At 41.0% G+C, this 18,134-nt stretch overlaps 2 protein-coding genes across 2 annotated transcripts; both read right to left on the reverse strand.

Moving 5' to 3' along the window:
* Window positions 1–3,041: 3,041 nt before the first annotated feature.
* On the reverse strand, window positions 3,042–3,992 carry LOC100754296 (olfactory receptor 52B4). The gene has a single exon (XM_027407959.2). The coding sequence runs from the start codon at window positions 3,990–3,992 to the stop codon at window positions 3,042–3,044; it is 951 nt and encodes a 316-aa protein (XP_027263760.1).
* An 11,603-nt stretch (window positions 3,993–15,595) lies between these two features.
* LOC100754870 (olfactory receptor 52B4) lies at window positions 15,596–17,590 on the reverse strand. The gene is made up of 2 exons (XM_027407500.1): window positions 16,655–17,590; window positions 15,596–15,739 (listed from the first exon to the last, which is right to left on the reverse strand). The coding sequence occupies exons 1-2, from the start codon at window positions 17,588–17,590 to the stop codon at window positions 15,596–15,598; spliced, it is 1,080 nt and encodes a 359-aa protein (XP_027263301.1).
* Between the last annotated feature and the right edge of the window lie 544 nt (window positions 17,591–18,134).

The following is an 18,134-nucleotide window of genomic DNA, read 5'->3' on the forward strand; positions in this document are numbered from 1 at the left end:
TCCAGCAGATCATAGATGAGCTGGATGATGGGGCTCATAACCTTGACTCATAACCAAGTCACAGCCTTGGGTCTGGGTCTGGGCCTTGGCAGCTGTAGGGTTGGTCCACCTCTCCCGTGCTCACAACTTTTGGGGCTGGCTTGCCAACAGCTGCAGTAACAGGGCTGACTCTCCCACTCTTACCTGTCCCAAACACTGATAGGTGTGGGGTGGGGCAGCAACTTTGCCCCACCAATGCCACCACAAGACATATGGGTAATAGGACAGCTTTACCATGCTCACAATTTCAGGGCTGGCTCACTCACACATGAGCTAACAGGGTTGTCTCTACTGTACTGCCCTGGCAAGATGCAGGGTCTGCTCTCCCTGCTGCTGCAGCTGGTGGGGGATGGGACCATTCCCCTGCCCATGCCTCCACAAGACAGATGAGAAATGGGAACATCTCTCCCATGCTCCCAGCTTTGTGGCTGGCTCACCCACACCTAAGATTCATCCCTTTTATTACCTATGCAATCCATTCATTTTCATGGTCATTCATAGCTCATTGTTTGGGTATGCAACAGTTTATTCTATTATTGTTGATACAGAAGTAATTTCCAGCTTGGGGCTATTAAAAACATAAACATCTTTATAAATATAGTTATAAAAATATAAAACACAAAGATGACTACTATGTTACTTCAAATATCAGAGTCAACATTATCAGCCAGAATTTCTGTGAAATCTTGCAAAAAATTTTCCCACTGAAGTAACCTCGCTTAACATTCTTGATTTCACATATATGCTGTATGCAATGAATATAAATTTTATATCTTTGTGTAGATGTGTACATATTTTAATGAACACTTGAGATAAAGACTCCCAAGAATATACAGATGGTCCCTCAGCTATGATGGTTTCCCTCACAATTATTTTTATTTTACAGTGTGCAAAAACAGACCCATACAACCATTGTGATTTTTTACTTTAAGCATCCGAAGACTTTTCTGAGAAAATCAACATTTATAATAAAATGAGCTTTGAGTTAAATTATTTTGCCCAACTGAGCACATTTAAGGTAAGCCAGGCCAAACTCCTATGTCCCCAAACTGAAACAAAATCTAATTGTCCTCAGTACATCTGCTATGCATTTCATGAAACTTTCAGATATTGTACAAAGGTGTCAGTAAGTTGAAAGGAGTTCATTGGCAAGAGATGTTTCTACAGAGGAGTATCGGTCTACCTTAATACTGGACAGAAACGAGATCCTAGGAAGGGAAAACTCGAAGAGCAGAACAGACCCAAGTATGAGTCTCCATGCATGAGCTAAAGATACATTAGCAGAGTCAGCTAATGACTCAGCCGGCAGACTGAAGGAGGAATAGATTCGAGTGTGTCCAGTTCATGGAAAAACATGAAAAACAAATGAAGCACTAACTATAAAATTGATCTTTCTTCTTTGTGTTCTGTCTTGGGGTTAACACTGTTGATAATAGTTTGTATTTTTTTATTTTCATTCTGTAGGGAGGGAACTGTTGCAGTGATATAACTTTCAGTTCCTCAGAATCTGAGCACTGTGCCATACCAGATCATCTCACTCACTATCTGTCTCATAAAAGTTACCTTGAGAAATGAAAGATCTCGAAGCACTAATTCCAATTCTGATTAATATTGTTGCTTAAAGTCAAATAAAGCCTGTTGATTTTCCTGAACTTCTTTCATTCTGCCACCACCTTTCAAATGAACAGACACAAAAAAAACATTAAAAACATTACAGCTGTGCTGGCTCCAGCCAGAAAAAAAAATCATCCTGGAGAGAGGGGGCACCAAGTCCCACCCCTACCTAAGGAGCTTTTGGCAATTGGTAGCTGCCAAGAGGAGAACCAGTTTTCTTTAAGAGTGTGGGCCCTGGTGGGTAGACCACCCCCAGTGAAAGTTATATATCCAAGAGTACATGGACAACATAAACAGTATTTGGTGGGTTTTGAAGGAGGAGGAGGAGAACACAGAGTAGGATAGGAAAGAAGGCATGGATTTGGAAAGTGTGAGAAGAGGAGTAAATACAATCAAAGTACTTTGTTTGAAATTCTCAAAGAAGCTATTTTAAAGTGGGGGTAGGAAAGAAGCCCTGTATAAATTTCAAAGATACTAAGAAAAAAGGGGGAGAAATTTTTAAATATACTTACAATTTATTCTGCATTATATGTAACAAAAAACCTGTTTATAGGTCAGTCATGACACAGCCTAATGATAAAGATACAATCAGAGCATAATCAAGAAACATGAAGAATGTGAAAAGCCTGCAAACTAAAATGTAGTGTTTTTACAATAAATGTTCATTAAGCTGTAATGTTCACAATGCTTTAATTCAGTCCTTGAGTCAATCTACAGAGACCTCTACTATGAAAGCTAATGATTAATAAATAAGAGGAATGTATCCACCACTTTGCAAAACAATAGCAGCAAGCCTGATGCTCTTTCCACATAAGATATTCAGAGTCAGCTTCCCAACTAAGATGCATGCATGTGCATGTATACACCCCACCATGTTCACACAGAACAACTTTCTATTGCATCAAACTACATTCTACTTAAAATTTCTAAATTAAATGTGTTTTAGTGAAATTAAATGGATGTACACAAATGCATTAATCTAGATTCAATGTGGAGGTTCTCATTGTGATGCACTAGTAAAATTCATTGTAAGTCTTTCTTGTTCTTTTAGTTATTTTGGTGTAGGCATCCCTCTTTTAAAGATGTTCCAAACATATTCTACGAAGGGTTTCTGTGAAAATAAGTAATATGTCCAAGGTCCAACCTGTCACTATCATCATCAACACCACCACCACCAGCAGCAGTAGCAAAGTCAGAATTCCTGACCCAAAAGTCCATGCTTCCTGCACACTACCTTTCTTTGATCACATGGTAAAGTGACTGTAAAAGTCAGGACAAGTCACTTTGTACACTCTCCTTGCAAGTATTGATTCAGTCTTCAGTCTTTGCAAAGTAGATAAAACAATGTAAATGTCTGTCTGGTAAATACGCCACCTAATCAATCCAACTCAGCATAGTTTCCACTGTGAAGTCAAAGTACTAAGTACACGCTCACGAATCTGCCTGGTTTTGATCCCATAAATGATGGGATTCAGCATGGGCGGGGCCAACATGCAGACATTGGCCAGTAGAATGTGGGTATGGAGAGGAATGTGGTGTCCAAACCTCTGGGTAATTATGGTAAAAATGCCAGGCAGGTAAAACATGGAAATGACACCAAGGTGGGAGCCACATGTGCCCAGAGCCTTTTGCCGGGCTCCCCTGGAGGGCAGGCGGAAGACTGCATAGAGAATGAGACTGTAGGAGACTAAGATGAGCAAGGCATCAAGCACGACAGTAAAGAGGAGGACAGACAAGCCATACCAAACATTGACACGAATGTCAGCACAGGCAAATTTAGCAACAGCCATGTGCTCACAGTAGGTGTGCGGCAGCACATTGCTGCGGCAGAAAGGCAGCCGTTTCACCAGGAATACATCTGGGAGTATCACACAGAAGCTTCTCAGGACCACAGCCAAGCTGATCCTAACAATCACCATGTGACTGAGCACTGTGCTGTAGTGCAAAGGGTCACAGATGGCCACGTATCGGTCAAATGCCTTGGACAGCAGAATTCCTGATTCAGCGATGAAGGTGGCATGGATGAAGAAGATTTGAGTGACACAGCCATCAAGGGAAATTGCTCCAGCACGAAACCAGAATATGGCTAAAGCCTTGGGCACAGTGGTAGTAGACAGGATGAGGTCAGCCACAGCCAGCATGCAGAGGAAGAGGTACATGGGTTCATGGAGGCTGCGTTCAGTGATGATGACAAGGATGAGAATGCTGTTTCCAAAGAGTGCAACCACATAGGAGATGAAGAAGGGGAGAGAGATCCATGCATGATGGTCTTCCAGGCCAGGGATGCCCAACAGAATAAACAGTACATGACTGGTCCCCGTGTTGTTAAAAGTTGCCATGCCCAGGCCAGGTCATGTGTACATTGGAGTACAGGATATGACAGTCACTGTCCACTTCCCAAAAAACCTGAATGGGGTTGAGGAGGACAGAACAGGTCATTTTCCACTGGATAGAACAGCAAAAAACATTCTGACCAGGAATCGTGGTAACCCCAGAACAGGTCTCTTGAGGAGGAGATGTGGACAGATCCTCACCATTCTGTCTACTACATAGATGACAATAAGTTGCTACCCTGTCCTAGGTTTCCCTTCAATCACTTAAATTTGAGGGAAAGATGGGGTAGTTCATCTTTATGACAGATCATCACACTCTAAAAGGCCACAGGTCTTAGACATGTGTTGTTCTAAACAGTTACAAGCTGTGAGCAGCAAGCTACAATTCCCATGGAATATGACTTCTCAAAAGAAAAGTAGCAACTGAGTTGCCTATCAATTTATCTGGCACTCTGAGCACAGGCTTTCCTCAAGGGATGGGTGTTTGAGGACCTGTCTGAGGAAGAGACGGAAAGTCAAGTACAATGTCTACTTACATGCTACAACCAATGTAAAAGAAACGTGGGAAGCCTTGGAAAGGGTTCAGAAATTGCTTTCTACAAGTGCTTCATGACCTTAAGCTGGAAGAATAAGTAAGAGCTTGCCTAGTAAAGAAGTGTGATGTCCCAAAGTACTTGGGAGCTAGAGAAAATCACAGCCAAGAAGACATGGTAGACAATGATGGTGAAGAGTGAGGTGTAGTGATATGTTATTTATGATTTATTAAAGCTTGTCTGAAGATCAGAGAAGTAAAGCAGCCAATCCAGTAGATCTATTTCTGCCAAGCCAAAATGGCAATCCTTGGTTCCTGTCTCTTCCTGCCTTATATTCCTTTCTCTGCCCCACCATATCACTCCTGTTGCCACCTCCCTAGTGCTAGGATCAAAGGTGTGAGCTCTGTTACTCTTCATTCTTGGGTAGGCCAGGGTGGCCTTGAACTCAGAGATCCATCTGCCTGTCTTCTGAGTCCTGGGATTAAAGGTGTGTGCCACCAGGTGTAGATTAGAAGAAAGGATATGTGATAGGTAGGGATTTAGATGGGGAGGGTGGTAGGGGAGGAAGGGAGGGAGAAGGGAACTGGGATTGTCATGTAATTCAATCGTGTTTGTAATTCAAATAAAAAAATGATTAATAAATAAATAAATAGTGTGTGCCACCACTGCCTGGCTCTACAGCTTGCTAGAATGGCTGCTGGGGTTAAAGGTGTATTGCCTAACTTTGCATTTTGAATCCTCAGGCAAGCTTTAATAAATTATAAATAATGTATCACTGCAATGAAGGGCTACATACTACTCTAAGGCTTTAGAATTTCTATTGGAGTATTTAAGAGCCACTGAAGAATCTTTCCTAGGAAAATAAAAGGAAGTTGCAGGAAAAGGAATACTGAAAGAGCTTTTGAAACTGGATCTGAGAGTTTAGAGAGGACATGAAGGGAAAATCTCATGCTGTTGCTTGAGACCTCCCACCTTGACTGCCAGCCTCTAAAATGGCAGGATGACTGCATGGTAATGCATACAAGAGTTACCAGACTTGTGTCCTAGACACTCTTATCCTATTTATACATCTTTATTTTCCACCATCACTAGCCTCTCTTCTTGCAAATGCAGCCCCCTCTCTTTTTTTCACACTGTGCTGTTAGTAATCAAACCTAGGGTCTTGTGTACACTAGGCAAGTGCTCTACTACTGAGCTACAGCCTGGCAAAGTCTAATTTGTCCTTGTTTCTTTCTAGCTACGTGGTGGAGGTGGTGCTAGGCAGATATTTTACCATTGAACTAAATGCCGTCTATCAACATTTCAATAGACATTTCTTATTTCTACAGAGGGATTTTTACCGTTCTGTAGTCAATCAATACTACCCATCTAAGCTTTCTATCTCCTGCCATCTTTGGGAGGCTGGGTGATGGTGGCACACACATTTAATCCCAGCACTCGGGAGGCAGAGGTAGGTGAATCTCTGTGAGTTCTAGACCAGCCTGGTCTACAAATCGAATTCTAGGACAGCCAGGGCTGTTACACAGAAAAACTCTGTCTTGAAAAACAAAACAACAACAAACTGCATTTTAAGTAGCTCTTTCTTGCAGTGTTGTGTAAGATGCGTAGAGAAGAGATGGATGGAGAGGACAAAGATCAGTTAGGACTGGCTGTGCTCTGGTCTCTACGTCTCAGTCACCACACCCTAAGGTAACAACTGTGGTGGCCTTCCCATTTTACTGAGAGGAGAACAAGCTGAACAAAGGTCACCAGCTTTTCCAAATAGGCTGGAATCTGGATCCCCAGAACAAACCTGAATGGATTCCTGTCTATCCTAATCCACCTTGCCTTACTTAGTTTATCAGACAACTATAGCATTCAGACCTCCTCGACCCTCACTTGGAACCTACAAATTGATTTGTACCCAGTCATCTTTTTCCTCTTCCTCCTCTGCAAGGCTGGCCCCATCTGTGGGCTGGACCCCAACCCTCTCTTTACCTCTCCACACTAATCCATCACTCAAGTGATGTCAACCTCTCCCTCTCTGGTGACTGATCCAGCTGTGTACATATGTTCAAACGCCTCATCTCCTTTTCACTTCACAAAAGCAAGCTTTGTCCTCTCCTGCCCTCTCACCTCCCTCCTCACATTCGCCCACTGCCATCTCCCTGCAGCCCAAACACTGCATAGCATTCTCTAGAACCACCTACTGCGTCACAATTGCCAAAACCATGTCACCTTTCATTTCTTTCTATCTGTAATCTCTAATCTCTATCAGTTGCACCTCTTAATTTTATAATAGTAATGATTAAATACCTGAATATTAAATGCATTTCTTATTTCTAAACTTCACACCAAATCTATGAAATTGAAACCATCACAAATTTGTACAAGAAACTAACAGTTAAACAGATCATTTGTTCAAACAACCTGCTACTAGCCAGGCTAATATTTGAATCCAAGTTTAGGCAGTATCGAGCTTCCTTTAAATTTGAAAACCTGGGCCAGCAAGCTGATTCAGTGTAGAGAAGATGCCTGCTGCCAAAACTGATGACATGACTCAATTCCTAGAACCCACAGAGTGGAAGGAGAGAACTGACCCCCACAGGTCATCCTCTGACCGCTGCATCCCTGCTGTAGCGTGCGCATAACTACACACATATGTACACCAAATCAGTAAATACCATGCAGCAGAAACATTTCAAACTTTCATTCCTTTATGTCAATTACCCAAAACATACTTTGAGGGCTTCCCACTCCTCACCAATTCTAGATATACTGCAACTTCAGAGATGCACCTGACAGTGTGGTATAGGAAAAACTAATGTGAGCGTTAGAATAATCTGTGTTCAATTCTATCTCAGCCAGATGCATAGATAGACACTCAAACTCATGTTTTCACCACATCCATCTTTATAGTCACCATCCTATGTGTTTACTCACACAAGTTCTGATCAAGATGTGTACACTAACACACATTTTCACAATTCACACCAAAAGCCCTTCACTGTGACACTACGAAGTCATGCCTAAGCTTTCCCAGACATGGAGGAATTGCCAGATCATCATTAACTGTTAAGTTCACTCTCACACACATCATACATTCCCCGTGTGATGACTTACATGAGTCATGTCAGCGCGTCCTCATTCAGCATTCTGGCTTTCCTCCTCATCCTCTGGGAGCTGTGAGTTGGGGAGAGCACTCCCTTTTTAGCCCTGCCTCCAGCCTCTTCTTACATTTACCAGAAAAGAGGGCTCTTGAAACAGGTAACTCATGTGGCAAAATGCCTGCCTCTTCAGTTCCAATTTGAACTACACAAACTTGAGACAGAGACTTGAAGTAAGTGCAGGTAGAGTCGAGAGTTCAAGGCCACCTTGGTCAACAGAGCCAGGGCTCCTCTAAAAATGCAAAAACAAAACTGTAAATATTGGCTGGGAAGTTATTCCAAGGGTCATCAAACTGCAGGCTTGGGCCAAGTCCTGCTCACCTTCTGCTCTTAAAAAGTAAAGTTATATTGAACATAGCCATTTGATTCATTAACATATTACTTAATTCATTTTTTATTAAATCACTCTATTTTTTTATTAGAAGGACGATGAGTATGAAATCTAATGTGTAGTCACAAGGTACATGAAGATCAAAAAACCAAAGACACCCTCTTTCCCATAGCACTGCATAAGAATGTAATAAATAACTCTCCACCCATACTCAGGCAAGAAACTAACTAAACTCAGAGGGTCACCCACAGAACAAAGGAACGAACACAGAAAGGGGGTTCTCAAAGAAGGGTTTCAGTGGGAGAAGGAGGGAGCTGAGGGCAAAGAATGGGGGCAGTGATGACTGAAAATCATTATTTAAATTATGAAACTACCAAGAAATAATTTTAAGTATTTTTAAAGTGTAGTTAATCTTGTTTGTGGCAGCTTTTTGAAGGGTAGAATTTATTAATTCATTTGGGAACATGAACTATGCTTCTGGGCCCTCACAGGACAAATCTCCAAGCCCACTGCTCAAGGATAACCATGTATAAGTTACTATTTATCCAGATTCAGACAGGAATACAATTTTCCAGAGTCACAAAGGAGATGAGTTTAGAGGTCAAGAAGAAGTTGCCTCATTTCTAGTTTTATGTTTTCACTAAATCCCAGAATTCTACAGGAGCAACTGAACAGTCCTCTGGCTATTCTCAGATGTCTCTTTCTATTCTCCTTCATCATCACACTCACTCAGACTCTCATAGTTCATGTCCACAGGCAGGAGGAGGGAGGCACAAAAGCACCAGGCTCTGGTGGTTAATACCAATATGTGTCTTCCCCATCACAAAGTGTCCATCACAACCTTCAGACTCCACCTGGGGTCATGCTCCATCTGTGTCCCAGAGTGTCCACATGGCAGAGGGCTCTACCATGATCAGTGTGCCACTCTGCAGGAGCACTGCAGAACAAATTACTTTTTCTCTGAGCATCCCCAGGGACCCTTACCTAATCCATTTGACTTTCTTCTCCCCTAGGATCTCCTCTACAGCAGGAATATAATTGTAAAGGCTTTATTAACTCTTTTGTGAATGGACACTGGAAGCCCATAGTGAAAAGCATTCTTGGGGGCTTCCATGAGGTTGGATGAGATAATTTGGTGGGAAAGACATAAGGTCAGAGGACAGGAATTTGGCTAGAACCCTTCTGGAGGGCCCCAAACTTTATTCTACATGATCCTCTTAGACCCTGACTTCTAAAATGCAAAGAAACATTTTAAGTATTGGAATCCTATCTTTCTTTTTCAGACATTTGTTTACTTATTTATTTATTTATTCATTCATTCATTTCATCCACTCAACCAACATTGACTTAGCGCTATGTTGAAGGAATCACAACAAAATGTCAAATAAAGTCCATTTAAAGTGTGTTTACATTGTTGTGTCTGAAGAACAATTAGAATTGATCTAATCAGCATCTAGAGATTATCAATAAAACATTTGCATTGGTAACCCTCCCAGCTTCTACTATTTTTGGGAATTCACATTGTCTACCCAGCATGTTCCAACTTTCTGTGGTAATAAGTGTGCAACCACATAACTTCTTTTATTCTCCCTGCTTTGGGGAATATGTTTAGTTTTTTAATAAGATTTTGTTTTATATTTTCAAGGTGTCGAGCATGATGCTATTGGATACATAGTCAAATGGTCACCATAGGGAAGAAAATGAATATCCATAATCTTACTTTTGTTGTTTTGTGGCAGGAACAGGTAAAACCTACTGGTGTATCAAGAAATCAAAACACAGCACAATTCCACCACATGGTCTCTTACAGCTGCTTCTGTCTCCAGTTTAGCACACTACCACATGAAGAGTTATAAATATTTCTTGACATGCCATGATGCCTTTTCTCAATTTCTTTAATTTTTGAGATTATAATATAATTATGTCATTTCTCCATTCCCTTTTCTCCTTATAAACCTTTTTCACATACCTCTTTGTTCTTATTCTTCCACTACTGTACATTTACATGGCTTCTAGTTTGTTCTGTTAAGAGTATTCTCTGATGGAGCCGGGCAGTGGTGGCACACGCCTTTAATCCCAGCACTCGGGAGGCAGAGGCAAGCAGATCTCTGTGAGTTCCAGGCCAGCCTGGTCTCCAGAGCGAGTGCCAGGATAGATACAGAGAACCCCTGTCTTGGAAAAAAAAGTATTCTCTGATGAATATATTTATATAGAATTTCTAACTTTTTGTTTGTGAGTGACACTCAATACCTTTGGGGTTTGATTTGGTGTGTGTATGTCTGGGATATATGATTTGTGTATGTGTAAGTGTGTACATACATGTCATGGAGCATTTGTGCAGGTCAGAGATAACTTTTATAATCTGATCCTTATAAATGGAGGTTAGTCTCCCGTCCAACAATTCCCGAATAAATGTTCAGATGCTTAATATTAATTATAATTGTTTGGCCAATGGCTCAGGTATATTACTGACTAGCTCTCACAATTAAATTAATCCAATTTTACTAATCTTTGTATCGCCACATGGTCATGGCTTACCAGTAATGTTCTGGCATCTTACCCCTTTGACTGCTACATGGTGTCTCCCCAACTCCACCTTCTTTCTCTCCATATCTCTGTTTAGATTTCCCACCTGGCTCTATTCTGCCTGGCCATTGGCCTAACAGCTTTATTCATCAACCAATAAAAACAATACATTTTCTCAGCATATAGAAGGACATCCCACATCAGATTCTCTCCTTCCACTGTAGGATTGAATTCTTTTTACTCACTGAGCATTCACCAGCCCTGCATATTAATCCTATGTGCATTCCAAATTATTTGAGTTAAATATGTGGTGTTCCAAAGAATAAAACTGTAACAGAAATGTTTTCACTTCCATGTGTTTTGTCTTGCTATTGATAGAAAATTTCACATCTCAATACTTATTAGAAATCTTTTTGAAGTAAATAAAAAAAAAATCCCACTGAAAATCTATTCCGTGCCAGGCACTTCCAAACACAGGAATGGAGAAGACAAATGCTTTCACAGAATTTATGTCACAGAGAAATGAAATCAATAGAGAAAATCATCTAGTGAAGTCTTTCACCTGTAGATATTTTGATGCATTTTATTTAAGCTAGTGAGACGAACTGATGCTTTTTAAGATGTGAAATCACTTAAGGTGATTTTTATTGCAAAATGCTTCCTGAGTTTGTATCCAGGCTGGTAGTTACTGATGTTCTTGTAAAAACTGCTGCTCATATAGGACTGGTATTGTCTTTCTCCTCCTTAGTGCTTGTTGGTAAACCTGCTAGTTTCCTTCACAAATACACACAAGATGTTAGCACCTTTGTACAAACAGTTCAGTGTCCAAGTAGACAACAAATTCTTCTCTCTCTTCTTTTTGCCCAAAACTTACTGACATGTAATTTGTTGGGACCCAGCCCCCACAGGGTCTCTGTGAGCTGTTTTCCAGCATAACCACAGGTACCTCCTGTTTTCCTGGCCTCACTCCACTAGCATCAACATCCTGTTGTGAACCCTTACACCTGGGGTTTTTGTAAGTCTGTATATAAGGCTGCTCCACAATAAAGGTGGGAGACATTCTCTCAGAAAACAACCAGATGTCCTGTCATTCATCCAAATCTCCAGGCTTTTGCCTGATACTCAGATTTGCTCATGGTCTGGGAGCCACAGTAATTGATAAATTTAAAACATGTGTGTATTTGAGGTACACAAAGGTTGTTTTGATATGTATGTACACTGAGATCACCACCATAATAAAGCTAATCAAAATATTCATTACCTCACATACTTCCTTTGGGTTTGGTTTTGCCGTGAGGTCTACCATCTTAGTAAATTTTCAAAGTTATGGGAAATATCCGTCTCCCATAACTAAAGTATTGAGCCCTTTGAATGTCTTCCCAATTTCCCCTCCCTCTACTGAACAACCATCACTCTATCCCTGCTCTGTGAAGCTGGCTGTTTTTCATGCGTTATGTTTTCTTTCTGTATCTGACTTATTTTACTTACCATAATGCCTTCGGGTTCAAGCATGTTGTAGCATAGGACAGGATGTCCTTGCTTTTAGGGCTGAATAATACTCTTTTGTAAATGTGTATAGCACATTTCTTTAATTTATTCTTCACTGCTCAATTCTTTCCTCCTCAGCTCTGTGTTTCTTTTCACTCTACTCCAGGTATTCATTCCCATAATCTTTCACTCTTGTACTACCGGATTCACGACTTCCAGACATCCTACTGTATAATTACAATTGGTTGCCCATGTATATATCATCTACATATATTATATTAACCTCACTAAGATCATGTTCCATCACTATTTTCTTCCTAAACTACCAGCCCATGCTGTGTGATGTACATTCTGTTTAGTGATTTTTTTTAGTTCAAATTAGGAACAAGCTTGTTTCACATGTCAATCCCTTCTCCCTCTCCCTCTCCCTCTCCCTCTCCCTCTCCCTCTCCCTCTCCTTCCACTCACCCTCACCCCTCCTACCCCACCCCAGCCTACCCCCTACCCCATCCACCCTCCACTCCCCAGGCAGGGTAGGGCCCTCAACAGGGCTTGGCAAAGTCCACCACATCATCCTGGGCTGGGCCTGGGCCCTTCCCCATGTGTCCAGGGCAAGAGTGCATCCCTTCATGTGGGATGGGCTCTCAAAGTCCCTTCTTACACCAGGGAAAAAATATTATTTAGTGATTTTTATTAATTGAACTTATTCATTTATTTTACATCCTGACCACAGTTTCCCCTCCCTCCTCCCATTCCCTTCCCCCACTTCCCTCTGACCACCCTTCTACTCCTCCTCTGTTTCTATTCATAAAGGGGCCTGCCTCCTGTTTAGTAATTTATAATTTTTAAGAATATTTCTATACCCAAAAGAAGCACATTCATATAACAAGGACATCTGTTCAATCATGTTCATAGCAGCACTATTTGTAATAGCCAGAAACTGGAAGCAGCCTAAATGCCCCTCAACGGAAGAATGGATAGAGAAATTGTGGTACATTTACACAATGGAGTACTACTCAGCAGAAAAAAACAATGGAATCTTGAAATTTGCAGGAAAATGGATGGAACTCGAAGAAACCATTCTGAGTGAGGTAACCCAATCACAAAAAGACAAACATGATATGTACTCACTCATATGTGGACCTGCTTTATGATACATAGTAGTTACCATGCTTTATCAGAGCTGTTTTTAATGATGCTGCTCAGAATGGTTTCCTCCCAGATGATGACTGAGAAACTAATTTAAAAAAACAAAATGGTGCCAGGTACCACAAGAGTAACAGAACTGTGCTGTTTTCTGGGATTCTGTTTTTTACTTTGTTGTTGTTGTTTGTTGTTGTTTGTTTGTTTGTTTTTGTTTTTGTTGTTTTTTTGTTTTTTTTAAAATGGAGTGTGCTGGATGTCTCTACAATTTTGTTCAAAGGACTGCAGAACCTGGAAAACTGTTGCTGCTATTGATGCATAACATATTGCCATTATTGCTATTTTATATAAATATAAATATATATATGCTAATTGAAACTCAAATATGTGATGACTCCAAGGTGTTTCAGTGAGTGCTCACCTGTGCATGCAAATTTGATTTCATCTTTAGTAAGTAGTAAAGTTATATGCTTGCCAAAAAAAAAAAAAGTGACACACTGGAAGACAAATGTCACACAATTTCAATTTTATGTGTAACCTAGAAATGATGAACTTATGGGAACAGAGAGCAGAATTGTGGCTATTGGCTTCAGTGTGGGACCTTTAACAATGGGGAAATGATTGGTTTAAGGATATAAAACTGCAGTTGGACAAGAGGCATGGACTCCCTGAAGTCTTGAGGTCTACTGAGAGCATGATAAACATGGTTGATAACAATATGCTATATCTTAAACGTTGCGAGATAGTATACTTTAAGTGTTCTCAAAACAAAAATGATGAATATGTGTGATATAACATGTTAATTGGTTTAATTTAGCCATGCCATTGTGAACATACTGTATTCTGTATCATAATTGTGCATGACTTTATTTATGAACTAAATAAATGAATGGAAAAAAGAATATTTCTATTTATCCTTTTGACATTTGCACATATGTATATAACATATCTTTATCATATCCACTTCAATTTTCCCCTCCCAAACATCCCTAGACCAGCCCAAACATGTCTTCTTTTTCATACTTGCTTCTAATCCAGTGATTGCCTCATGGATGAGGGCCACCCATGCCAAGGACCATAGACAATATACCAATGCCCACACTCCAAAAGAAAATTGACTCCCCCTCCTTCAGCAGGCATCAATTGTCACCAGCTCCTCAACTAGAGGAGGAGCCTCAAGGGATCTTCCCCACCCAGGCTGGATTGTTGACTGGCTTGATCTTATACAGAACTCATGTAGGTAACCAAAGCTACTGGGTGTTCATCAGTATGTTGTCATTTATATTCTTCAATTTTGACTCAGAAGACAGTCGTTATAATTTTCTTTTAACCACGATCAAATCCACTAAGTCTTCTCTTCCATTATCTGGCCAATCTCACATTAATATGAACCCAGTTAAGCACCAAATTATCAAGCTCAGAATTTTATAAATAAAATTACTGTCAACCTAGGCTATCAACAAAGCCTGACAATAGAAACTATGAATTTTATTAGTAATAATATGCCAGTATTCATTATCATTCCAAGTAAAGGTATCACATCAATACAAGATGTTAGTAATAGGAAAAGCTGGAGAAGGGGAGAAGTACTTGTAAATTTCCTACTTTCTGCACATTTTATTCTGTAAAGATAAATTAAATTTTATCAATTTTTAAATTCAATCATTGAATAAAACATAAGACTCACTGGTTTTGTTTGACCAGTGTATTAGACAGAGGTAAAGATCATTAGCAAAAAGCAAATACAGGTTAGGAAAATGTAACCCAAATATGATTCAAAGTAACACAAGAATAATGAAGAGATGTCAAGAATATTGGAAGTCAGGGCTCTAAAACACAGCCAAGTTAATGGAATCCTTCCAGCTGCCCATCCACAGATGATGGATAAAGAAAATATGGTGTGGCCACCCTGGCCTCCTGGCCTCCTGGCCTCCTGGCCTCCTGGCCTCCTGGCCCCCCAGTGGCAGGGGTGGTGGGCACCCCTTCTCCAAAGAAGAAATATGTAATGGAGAGGTACAAAAGATAGAAAAAGGGAGCATCATGCTCTATGGAAAGAAGGCAGAACTGGAGATGTGACAGAAGTGACAGGTGAAAGAGAGGGCTGAAATCTACTTACTGTCATCCCAGTAGGGTCGGTGGGATGGTGTACAACAGCCTGGAGCTTAAGCAGACTGAAACTCATCCTCTGAACTTACCACCTAGCCATGGAGACCCAACATGAGGAAGGGTTCATTTTCTGGATTGGACCTTCTAGAAGGACCACAATGTCCCTAGATGTCACCAGAGTCCAAGTTAGCATTGATGACCCATGATGCTGCACCAGGCCATAAAGAAACCTGAGATTCATGTACACATAAACAGTCTGCACCATTGCCTGATGCCTTGGTGATGTCCGTGGGCTTTGCTGCCTTGGGGTCCCATGATGATGTGACTGAGGCCATGTCAAGGAGGCTCATAGCCCTTGCAGCTGATGAGAGCCAAGTATGGGTCAGTGGTCCTGATATAGCCAAGGGCCATGAGGATGATGTCTACTGCCCATATATTACCACTGAAGCCCATGAGGACGTTGGTGGTCTGGGCTGCTGCCTGAAGTCATGTACACAGGATAGGTGGTCCCTCACCTCACCAGCCCACAAGAAAAAAAGGTGACAGTTAAGAGCATTATCATGGATGCAGGAGAACTGGCTCTGGCTACCACACAGCTCTCCTCAGTTGACGACTTCTGGCATGGATGTATCATATTCCCTGACTTAGGAGCTGGCCACTAGGAATCTGACGATGCTCCAGAGAATATAGGAACAACACAAAATGAACTTTTTCCCCCTTGGGGCGGGGAGGTCACAGGGGTGGGGAGAAAGGACATGGGAAGACTGGGAGATGAATGGGAATAGGATACATGATGTGAAATTCACAAATAATTTAAAAGATATGCTGTACATGTACACATGTTTCATTCAGCCATAAAAAGGATAATTTGCAATGAATTGGATACAACTGGCCATCATCATATTAGGCAAAATAAGTCAGATTCAGAAAGACATCTCTTTTTCTCATTTGAGATGCATGAAATCACATGTATGTGACATATGTAACTACATATGTATATGATGTGTGAGTTGAAGTAAGGATAGATGAGTGTGGGGCTAAGAGGAAGGGCAACAAAAGGGAATGTGAGGGAATAGGGTGAGTAGAGTGGAAGCACATGAATACTTGAGTGAAAGTGCCTATGGAACCCATCACTATATGCAGTGAATATATAATAACAAGTCTATATAACTTAAACTACAAGTTATATTCCAGTATTCCGGTCTCATTACTGATCTGAGACCTTGAAGAGCATATCAAAACTCCCCTAGTGGAAATTTATCCACAAAGAGTGTCATCAAGATAAATAGTTTGGCTCAACGTCCCATAACTACCAGGACTGCTAGAGTTCACCTCATATGTGACTAGAATGTTGGGAATACAGCAGTTTGATTTCTGCTCTGAAAATCATATTACTTTCAGAAACAAGACATGAGTCACCTGGTCTCGGATTCGTTTGGTCTTGACCCCATAGATGATGGGATTCAACATTGGTGGAGCCAGGATGCAAACATTGGCAAGAAGGACGTGGATATCACTTGAAATCTGGTGTCCAAACTGATGGGTAAGTGTTGAGAAGATCCCAGGTCCATAAAAGAGTATGATGACACAGACATGAGACCCACAAGTACTGAGAGTTTTGTGGCGAGCATCTTGGGATGGGAGGCGGAAGACAGCATGGAGAATTAGCATATAAGAAATGAATATTAGCACAACATCTAAAGTGACTGTTGACATTAAAACAAAAAGTCCATACCAGATATTTACATGAAGGTCATTACAAGCATACTTGGACAAGCCAGTGTGCTCACAAGCTGTATGTGGAAGAATGTTGGTTCTGCAAAATGTGAGTCTTTTCAAAAGAAATATTATGGGGAGAATTGTACCATAACTTCTCAGAAAGATGATCACTCCAATTTTCCCAACCAGGGAGTTTGTGAGAATAGTGGTGTACCTCAGAGGGTAGCAAATGGCAATGTAACGGTCAAATGCCATCACCAGCAAGATCCCTGACTCAGAGATGTAGGTAGAATGGATGAAGAAAAGCTGAGTGATGCAGCGATCCAGGGAGATCTCCCCAGCATGGAACCAGAAGATGGCCAAAGCCTGGGGAACTGTGGAGGTGGAGAGGACAATGTCTGCTCCTGCCAGCATGCAGAGGAAGAGGTACATGGGTCCATGGAGACTAGGCCTTGTGAAGATAATGAAGATGAGCAGGCTGTTCCCAAGCATGGCAGTGGCATAGGAAATGAAGAAGGGGATGGAAATCCACACGTGCTGGTCCTCTAGGCCAGGGATGCCCAGCAAATGGAAGACTGTGTAACTAAGACCAGTGTGGTTTACAGGATCCATATTGATGCAGATGACCTTCCACAGAGAACTGAAATCTCATATTGTGTCAAAGGTATTTTTTTATAATACCAGAGTCTTGTAGTACTTCCTCATTGTTTTTCACTGCTGGTATGACTGGAACTACATGGGATGAACAGTTGAATAAGATGTGATCTGCATCTTTAAAAAGACAGCCAAGTAGAGTTTTATATAGCTAATTAGAATAATATACTAACTTAACATATTAATGTACAATTAGAAGTCTTATTGGGGCCACAAGGAAGAAAGTAATTTGGTCTGCTAAACTGAATGATCTGATCTGGCCCAAGTCTTACGGTGGACAGACATCAGTCAATCAACAGCAAACCAAGAGTAACAATGTATGCAACCTGAGGGAAGTCAATGAGGTATATAAACATCCAGCTCTGTGCATCACCCTCCCAAACAGAAAGAGCACTGGGAAGGGGAGTTGCAGATAAAGCCAATAATTGTATGTAAATAGGAAGAGGTACTAGGAAGGCTTCCAGGAGTCAAGGGGTGCCCAGTGCTTTTGGATAACAAAACA

This window comes from Cricetulus griseus, chromosome 3 (genome assembly GCF_003668045.3).
Source record: "Cricetulus griseus strain 17A/GY chromosome 3, alternate assembly CriGri-PICRH-1.0, whole genome shotgun sequence".
NCBI lineage: Eukaryota > Metazoa > Chordata > Mammalia > Rodentia > Cricetidae > Cricetulus > Cricetulus griseus.

What these genes read in the sequence shown, in the direction of transcription:
- LOC100754296 (XM_027407959.2), bottom strand. Translation starts at nt 3,992, where the DNA reads ATGGCAACTTTTAACAACACGGGGACCAGTCATGTACTGTTTATTCTG.
- LOC100754870 (XM_027407500.1), bottom strand. Translation starts at nt 17,590, where the DNA reads ATGGATCCTGTAAACCACACTGGTCTTAGTTACACAGTCTTCCATTTG. An exon ending in CTCATGTCTTGTTTCTGAAA is followed by an intron (nt 15,740 to 16,654) that starts GTAATATGATTT and finishes ACATGACTTCAG; the next exon opens with GCAGCAGCCCAGACCACCAA.